Below are 9,643 nucleotides of genomic sequence, written 5' to 3'. Positions count from 1 at the left end.
GGGGGGGGGGGGGGGGGGGCGGGCGGGGGGGGGGGGATGACCTTATTCACAGTGTGTTTATTTTGGAGTGTGTGTGTGTGTGTGGGGCAGGTGATGTGGGTGTAAAGTGGAGGAGGCGGGGTCAGGAAGGGAGCGGAGGAGGAGCTTACAGACTGCTTCGTTGACCGCCGACAGCGCAGCGGCGACCTCGCCCGCCTGCTCCAGACGCACCGACTGGTCCAGCAGAAGCTCCGCCTCCGACACGCACCGCTCAAAGCTGTCGCCTTTACCTGCAGGATAAACACACACACACACTTAGTGATTCTGCTTCAAGGATCCTCAAGCAAAACCCTTCTGATGGGTGAGGCCAGAGAGCTGCAGTTTGTTGCTTCATGTCAGGTGACTGCATCAGTACATCCAATGGGACGCCACTTTACTGATTACAGCAACGGTGTTATTTCACACACTGTGTAGTTTGAACATTTTAATTAACTCGTTAAATCCAGTCTTGTTCCCGGCCCCGGAGTGCGCTGGAGCACCTAACATTTCACTGGACAGATTTTTGATTTCGGCGGTCTGTGCTGTCCATAAAACTCACTCGTGGAAGCAGGTGAGAGTGAAAGTTAAGGGTTAAGAGAAAGATGCCGCTGAAGGTTTGAGCGTACGACTCAAAGAGTTAAAGGCCAGAGACGTGTGCAGGAAACGTGCTCCGAAATGCACCTTTATATTTTCTTAACGAAACATACCTCTGAGAATCTGCTCTCAGACTGACGAGTAGGACGGTAATGACTCCTGACTCAAAGGTTTCTGAATCAGAGATCTGCATAATCTGCTCTCAGTAACAAACAGCGTGATACAGTTATAAAGTGAAGAGCAGCCAGCAGCTGGAAACACACACGCAGGCTTTATTACTGCGTGGGTCATTGTGTCCTTTGTGTGGCGGCTGAGTCGGGCCTTTCAGCTGCTCAATGAGGAACATTCCTGCTGTCCAACACACCTGCTGACCACGCACACACAAACTAACAGCTGAGTGACCCCATCAGTGATGGAAATCTCTCATTTATTGACATTTACTTATTTAAATTGACTTCTAGTGGAGTCCTGATGACTCTGAAAAAGAAGTTTATTCCTGAGTCTACTTTCATTGCACCCAAAGAAGCGACATGTCCCACGATGCATTGTTAATACAAAGATACAACTGAGTGTAATGTGTGTGTGTGTGTGTGTACCCTGGATCTGCAGCTGGTCCAGGTCCAGGTACTTGCTGGGGCGCGGGTTGAAGCCGAGCGCCGCCTCCCTCTCCTTCTCCTGCTGTCGCTGCTGCTCTTCCTCCCTCGCTCTCCTCTGCACCTCCTCCTGCAGCTCGTCCAGCTCGCTTCGGCCTGCAGGGGGCGCTGGTCAGCACACACACACACACATAAATCATCACCGTGAACTCCAGCAATGCGCTCGCAAGAAGGCCTACACGGGTAGTTTTCACATCACGTTGGAAATTTGTTTAAAAGAGACGTCCTGCCCCTAAATTAAGTTTGTGTTGACGTGCCGAGGCTGGCCAATGGGACGGCAGGGCTCACTGTGCCGGTTCACACAGAATACATCGTCAGCTGCAATGACGTGAGAAGCTAATAAACTCTGGACTGCAAACGCTGCTGTTGGTGAGCAACACAAAGCTTAAGTCAGCGAACATTACCAAGGGGGTAGGCAAGAGTTCCGACAGTGAAGACGACCAAAGCCTGCGCGGAGGGTTCCCCGTCGGCCCGAAAATGACGTCTACAGAGGAGAGATGTAGAACCGAGAACCGTATTGTTTAGATAAGAAACGCTCATCACTGTAGCTCCATTAAACGGCAAAACCTTCAAGGGGCAGCAGCTGAAAGTGAAAGGCCATGGCTCAGTTTGCTTTACTATCCATTTAAACACGTGGTAAAAGCAGCACGATCTCTTTCATTTCAACAAGTTTCCAGGTCGGCAGAACGCAAAGTGAAGTTTAGACGGGGCACAAAGAGACGCGCGTCGGCTCATGATGTTAAAAATGTTTCAACAAACGTGAAAAAGGAGGCGAACACGAACAACACACACGTCGTACCGAGGCTCCCCCTGCCGGATGAGCTGAGGTCCTGCAGCAGAGCTCCACTGCTCTTCGACCGGATGTTCCTCCATGACGGTCCTGACGAAGAGGAGGATGAAGGCTTTTTCACAGCACACTCCCTGAAGAGAAGAGAATGACATATGAGCACACTGACATCCAGTAATAATTATCTTGAATGTTTTGACACAGTTCAAGCTTCAACAAGAAAGTGTTTGTAGGTTTCCTTAAAAATCACTAATTTCCGATTTACAGAATAATCTACAAATCATTTCAGCTTAAAGTTAAATGACAGCTGCTGCTCTGTTTGCAGGATATAACAGGATAGATAGAGAGTCTAGTAGTTTATTATAGTATAAATGTACAGATTTAAACAAATACTGAAAACTAAAGGATGTGAATCGGGGACAGGAGGTCGTCACCTGTCTCCCAGGTTCAGGTCCAGGCTGACCGGGCTGCTGCTGTTCCTGTCGCTGCTCTCGTATCCGCTCTCCATCCTCTGGATCAGCCTGGGAGGAGGAGGAGGTGGAGGAGGCAGGTCTGCCCCTCCTCTAACACCTCCTGTACTTCCCCTTCCAACCCCTGGTCCATCTCCACCCGCCCTGTGGCTGTTGGAGGTAGTGGGGAGAGTCCAGGAGGAGCCAGGTCTGACAGACTTGACCTCCTCCTGGGCTGGGAAGGAGGCGTCTGCTCCTTCGGAGGCCGGAGCTCTGCAGTCGTCTTGCAGGGAGGCGCCGAGCGGGCTGTATCCCGCCTGCCTTCGCCTCTCGCGGCTGAAGATGCTGTCGATGTTGAGCACCTCCCTTCGTGGCCTCCATGCCGGCCGGTACCTCCCCGACCCTGCTCCCCCTGAGCAACTGGACTTGGACTCGCTGCTGGTGCTGTCGGCCTCCCAGTCATGGAGCTTACTGGAGGAGGAGCAGGAAGCGGCGGTGCTGGCGGGGAGGTGGTGGTTGATGGTGGAGGAGGTGATTTCAGAGAGGACGGCAGCTGGTAAAGAGGAGGAGGAAGAGGAGGAGAGGGGTCGGCTGTGGATGATGTTGCTCATGGTCTCCTTGAAGTCTCGGAGGCGACTGGTTGATGAGGATGAGAAGGAGGAGGAAGGTTTGGGGAGGTGACGAGGAACCTGCTGCTCCTTTAAGGTCTCTCCTGGGAGGAGGGAAGAGGAGAGGAGGAGAAAGATGAAGGAGAGACAGGAGAACGGAGTGAGAATGTGAAAAGGAAGGAAATTAGGAGACAGACGGTAAGGAGGGAAAAAAAGAACGGGGAGGAAAAGGAGGAGGACAAAGCAGGTAGGAGGGAACGAGGGAAAAGTAAAGTATCAGAGTGACAGCAGGTTTGAATGAAGGAACAGAATGATTTCATGTGAGTGACAGCAACGATAACAGCAACATGAATCCTCCTTCAGTCACAGGACTGTTTTAACTCGACCGCTGGGGATCTTTCATTTAACTCTCTACATTTTAGCACGGCAGGGAAAAATGGCTAATTGGGCCCAATTTGGACATTTTCACTTAGAGGTGTCTTCACTGTTGTTGCCAGCGGTTTAGACATTAATGGCTGTGTGATGTGTCATTTTCTGAAATTTAATATATTTTTGGTGTCCTTTATTTATAATACAGAAAAGTCGACCTGAGAAGTGCTCCGATCAGCCGATTAACTCAAAAACACCTACAAAAGATTTCCTGAGACTTAAATCTCTCAGTCTGGTTCTGGTGCTCATAACGCACGTCTCCGAGAGGCACCTGTACTCGTCCATGGTTCTAATTTCAAGTGAAGTTTAAAGTGTGTCAGGATTTACAGGAGGTGCGGAGTGACTTTAGACTCGACTTCACTCGAAATCAAAAAAGGACTTCCAACTGGACTTTGACTTTAACACCAATGACTCGTGACTTCACTTGGACTCGATACCCTCCCCGAGCCAAAATATAAATTGTGATAAACTGTGCAGCGCATCAACGCTTCATTTAATTAATGAAATTAATTAAATGACATTTGTTGTGTGAAACTGCACCTTTGCCTTTTATCTGTACACTTTGTTCAAAAACGTTTCATTTTTAAACACTTGTTAAAAATATAAAAAATGGTATTAAATTTGGAGAAGAGCACATTATGACTTATTTAGGACTTGGCACCACATCTGATGATTTATTTTTCAACTTTAAAATATGCTGCTTGGTCCTCAGCTGTCACACTATTCTGATCTAAACATTTTACCTGTGTTATGTTAACAAATAAAAATATATTGTTATCAAACTTTTTAAAACTTTTCTAAAAATCAGAATAAAAATCCAGTTTTATTCAACCTGTCACATTTTTTTATTAATCTGCCCAGTAGTTTCCTCTCTGCCCTGTGATTGGCCAAATTCCCCAGCCCCTGATTGGCACAAACCCCGCCTACCCTCGCTGTGGTAACCGGCCGACGAGGCTTCGTGGTCAGGTTTAGATCGCCGGTGCCGGCTAGAGCTCCGCCTCCTATCCCCGGCCCCGCCTCCCTTCCTCAGAGACTGGTGCTGCTCACTGTCCGTCACGTGGCCTTAGCAACAAGAAGCATGGTAACGGATGTTTTACAGCATGGTCACCACATTCACGCAACACACAATGACAGAAGACAAATGGCAGAGTGTGATTGGCTGCACAGCAGGGTCACATGGGTCAAACCTCTTCAGGTTAAAGTTTAGATTTTACTTTACCAGTTCAAATTCTTGTTTACTTCTCATAATAAGAGACGGTGTAAATTAAAGTGAACGGTGTGTCATCAGAGAGACGACTGATCAGACCCTGCTGTGATTGGTTAACAACATGCTGATGGTCATTCACATCAAATACTATGGAGGTAGTGTTTCACATATCGCAGGTTTGTCTACCTGGATATTTATATCTGTTAACCCAATGATGCTTCTAAAGATTTTTTGCAGTATTGATTAATCTGCCGATATAATCGTTAACTGTTATAAAGAAAATGCCCCAGATGACGTGTTCAAATTGCTTGTTTGTCCAAAACCAAAATATTTCTTTATTTCTGCTTGAAAAATGAATGAGTGGTTAAATCAATTAATCCAAAAAAATTGCGTATAAATATTCTGTTGATAGACTAATCGATGAAACAACTAATTGTTCCAGCTCTAAGGTGGTAAATAAATGTGCTAACTGCTCACCTTGTTGACAGCACTATACTATGTATCCTGACAAAGTGGTAAATGATTTATGAATGGTAAAAATTTTAAAACATAAAGAAGCATGTCGTCTTCATACAAAGACATTATGTTGTATAACTTTGTAATTATACATCCCCATGTTGCTTTATTACCAAAGTCCAGCAGCACTGTGACGGAGCCTTTACGTCTTCTACATAATACTTTTCAATATATTCTACTGCTTTGTGTGGTTGGAATAAAAGCTCCAGTAAACTTCAAAAGAATCGTGTAGACGATTGACATAAAAATAAACAACTTCAATAGGTGATTGACCAATAATGATGATCTGGTTCCAGGATTTGCTGCCTTTCTTTTTTAAACCTTTGAAAACGTACCTTGAACTCACCTCGAACTCGCCACGGGAGTTTGTTGTTCGCATTATGCTGTTTAAATTGATTTAAAATACAAACCATAATAGCTAGACCATTCATTCTTTTTGCAGCAGAAAGATAAGACTTCTGTCACTCCGTTGTGCCGTTATGTTACATTATGCTATGTTATATTTAACATAGCTAGGCCTAGCTATGACATATTGCAGTAGTAGTTAACAGGAACTGCCATGAAGACTACCATAGGGACACATACAATTTACATCATTTGTGTGGATTGTTAAGAATTTTTATTTTTTTTTCCCCCATCTTTCTAAATTTGAAATCTTTTGGATCACTATGTTTTGTGTGTTTATTTAAGTTTTATGAGAAAACATGCATGATTTTTTTATTTTTTATTTACCACCCAATTTCAGGTTCTATGGATATGAAGCTTTTGAAGATAATACACAAAAATGACATCACAGTATGCAAAAATACTAATGTAGGCACATGTGGACCATTTGATTTGCAGAGCTCAGTGGGTTAAATAATTTAAAATGAATCTCTCTGGGTTTTTCACTGTTGGTTGGACAACACAAGACATCTGAAGACGTAACCTTGGACTGAGGGAAACAGATCCCACACATTTTATAGATCAATCAACAGATGAATTAATCGGTAATACTAAAGTTAAGCTGTCTATCTGATTTGCTGTCAGGCGTATCCATCAATCCCAACTCCTACATCCCGCCCAGATGACTTCTGCGGTCCATGCAGCTACCCACCTATGGTATCCAGGCTGCAGAGCGAGGCGTGCAGCGGTCCGTCTGGGCGCTCGGTGCAGATGACGGTTCCCTGGGAGTCAGAGGAGTAGTGACTGGCCAGGGACTCATGGTGCGAGTGGGAGGGCTGTCGGTATGAGTAGCTCTCCGTCGACGAATCGGTGCGAGTGTCGCTGGAGATGGACTGCTCGCGGCCTGGCCGGGGAGGTGGTGGGGCGGGGTTAGTAAACAAGTCGAGGCACGTCAGTGGTGATGAACATGTGCTCATATACACGCACACACAAATATACATCACCTAAACACCACTGCTGCTATTAGTGCTACGACTACTGCTACAACGACAACTACTTCTCTAACTGTTAGCTGCTCTTAAGTTACCTCAGTCTTGTCTGCCATAGTACTACTACTACGACTATTACAAGTACTACCGTTTCCGGTTTAGTTACCTGAATGTTTGCTGTTGTGCTACTACTACGACTCCTAGTTGTGTTGTAGTTACCCGAATCTTCGCTGTCGTAACAAGCCTTGTTGAGGTGGTGGAGGTCGAAGCGCGAGGGCAGGTCCTGGACCGACACCGGCGTCCCCCGCGGGTCGGCGTACAGCAGTAGCAGCGGCTGGTAGTGGCCCTTGATGCAGCGTGAGACCACGTCCTTCCACTTGGGACCGATCTGCAGGGGAGTGACAAAAACAGACAGGAGACGATGACTCCAAAAGCTGATGACAAGGCTACGAAACTCCAGACTGACATCTACAGAAATATATATACACGTTTTATATTTGTGAAACTTTAAGCCCAGAGCTGCAAACAAGTCTAAAATGTTTTTATCACTTTTCAGAATTCTTTGATCAGCTCTGATTTAAATCATCAGTTTGACAGTCTTTTGGGTCCAGTTCACACTTGCAGGGCTCCAGAGTTCGACTTTTTTTCTTGGTCGCACTGTTGCAACTAACATTTCGCAGGACATTTTTTTGTGGGCCGCGTCTCTTTCTGTCTGTGTGTGTATTATTATTATTCCCCAAAACTCACTCACGGAAGTCTATGTTGTCAATAATTATCTGGATAAATGTTAAATCGTTATTTCTTTCGAGTTTAAAGCCTGATTTTTGCTCTTGACTGAAAATTGAGGTTAATTATGTCGTTAATCTTTCTGTATGGTCAGAATGGAACAAACACTTGATGCCAAAGAGTGGATCACTTAACAAATCTGAGAGAGAACAGTCAAAACTATTATGATAAATAAATAAAAAATTAACAAATGTGATTAGTAAATCTTTTTTCAGCCCCTTGATTCAAATAAATTAAACCAAATATTTATTGATGATATATTGAACATTTATTTTTTTATTTTGAGGAAAATTATACTGCAATAATTATCATTATTGTTTTATTGCCCACCCCCCCCAAAAAAGTATCCACCACTTTATAGCAGCTTGTTTGGCCGCTAGTAAAACTGGCTTCAAAGCACTTCCTGGGAGCTCGGAGGAAATGCGACGCTACCAAGTGTTGTTTTACAATAATTAAGTTTTGGTAATTTTTCCTAACTAAATTTACCTGAAGGTTTTCCTGTTTACAGTCATTTACGTAACAATGTGTACGGGAAATGACAGAAGGTTCGAATATACTGTTTCGGTTCTAAAGGGGCTTCGGTGCACGACTGCAACCGATGCAAAAAGAGTCTTGCTGTGATGCTAATTAACGCTTATTGCTGATCGTCGCCGTCACTGGCTAACAGCTGAACATAACATTAACCTTAATGGCCTCAGTGAAACGTGTGCTGTGTGTTTGACATGTTCAGGTCGTGACAGGACAGACACGCTTCTCTGTTCACGACTGCGATTCCGCTGGGTCCTTTTGTAGTTCAACAAGATTGACAGTGGTGAGGATCAAGCAGCAGTTTTAGCAGCCCTCGCTGCTGCAGAGCGGCATAAGCTCCGCCCGCCTGAGCTGCTTCGCTTTGCTCTGTTCTCTAGTATATTTATTAATTCTGAACTTATCGCGTGTCCAACTTGGTCCAAACGTGGCCCTGCACTCCCTTGGGCCCACAGCAACACACCCTCCACGTGTGAAGTAGATTGGAAGGAGCGACTCTCGACATAATCAAATTAAGAAACACACAGACAGACAGAGATTCCTGCCTTTATTAGAGAGATGTTCTGTTTTTAAATCATTTAATATTTTCTCTCTCTTTTTGTGGTTCTTTTATAACGTCTCAATGCCTTTCTGTCTTATGTAAAGCCCTTTGCTCGATCTTGTTGAAAGGTGCAATATATGCTTACCAAGATGGCGCCGCAGGCTGCTTTTTGTGTTTTTGTTTATAAACTCTGTTGTCCCTCTCTGGTAACATTTACCAGAGAAGAGCTCTTAAACATTGGACTTTCAACGGCTCACAGTATTCCACCACTCTTTATTGAAACTGGAACTTTCCCGGAGTTCTTAGTTGGAGGAGGATCCGCTCTGTATGGGATCAACCGGAGACGCCGAAGGGGGAAGCGTGCCGGCGCGCTGGTTAAACTGAGACAGCAGGGTTTTCACACTGCGCTCCCATTGATTCACCTGGCGAATGTCCGCTCTCTGGTAAACAAAATGGAAGAACTGCTGCTCCTCAACAAAACTAACTAACTCTCTGTAACATACGTTCATGACTGCGATTCCACTGGGTCCTTTTGTAGTTCAACAAGATGAACAGAGTGGGGACTCTTCTCTAGAGAAGGGATCTAGCAGCAGTTGTAGGTTTTTAGGAAAATCTCCCAGTTCAACTTTCATTCACATCAGATCAATAACTGAAAGCAATGAGCTTCATAGGCGTGCGTCAGGAGCTCCAGTATATGCTGAACAATAAGGGGTAAACGTTCAGCTATTTAACCAACACTTCGTATCTTCTGCTGCCCGACTCTTTTCCAGGTTGATGCTAAAGGTTGTCAACATTGACCGTCACTAAACGACACACGGGGGATTTCAGAGCTCAACTGAATCCTTCAGTTTCAGGCATTTTTATCTTTTAATTACAAATGTTGAAACCTAATTTGATTAAATAAAAAGTCCATGAGTGAATTAAACATTGGTCAGGATTCCCTAAGATGCAATCCAACTTCAACTCACACTATGTAAACCAGCCCCTTTTACGCCACATGTTTAAAAAAGAGCAGATATTCTCATTTTTAAAAATAACTTTTCCACATTAAACCATCCGCTGAAATCCTGGAATTTACCAGCCACAGTAATTAAACTCCAGCCGCAGTGACGGCGTCCCCCTCGCCTCGAAAACGCCGCCCAGCAGCTGAAATGTCC

The 9,643-nt window shown here is 44.9% G+C and overlaps 1 protein-coding gene across 1 annotated transcript in view; it reads right to left on the bottom strand.

Moving 5' to 3' along the window:
• Positions 1-9,643, bottom strand: part of LOC123980692 (inactive ubiquitin carboxyl-terminal hydrolase 54-like) — a 26,517-nt gene that overhangs the window by 15,415 nt on the left and 1,459 nt on the right. Inside the window, exons 2-8 of the mRNA XM_046065209.1 lie at positions 6,854-7,022; positions 6,358-6,549; positions 4,466-4,600; positions 2,487-3,213; positions 2,065-2,186; positions 1,209-1,373; positions 150-269 (exon numbers count right to left, since the gene is read on the bottom strand). Of these exons, the coding sequence (XP_045921165.1) occupies positions 150-269; positions 1,209-1,373; positions 2,065-2,186; positions 2,487-3,213; positions 4,466-4,600; positions 6,358-6,549; positions 6,854-7,022 (1,630 nt within the window). The remainder of the gene's footprint in view (positions 1-149; positions 270-1,208; positions 1,374-2,064; positions 2,187-2,486; positions 3,214-4,465; positions 4,601-6,357; positions 6,550-6,853; positions 7,023-9,643) is intronic.

Source organism: Micropterus dolomieu, linkage group LG12, assembly GCF_021292245.1.
Source record: "Micropterus dolomieu isolate WLL.071019.BEF.003 ecotype Adirondacks linkage group LG12, ASM2129224v1, whole genome shotgun sequence".
Lineage (NCBI taxonomy): Eukaryota > Metazoa > Chordata > Actinopteri > Centrarchiformes > Centrarchidae > Micropterus > Micropterus dolomieu.
Note: the sequence above shows the minus strand (reverse complement) of the source record. Positions and strands in the feature narration are given on the sequence as shown.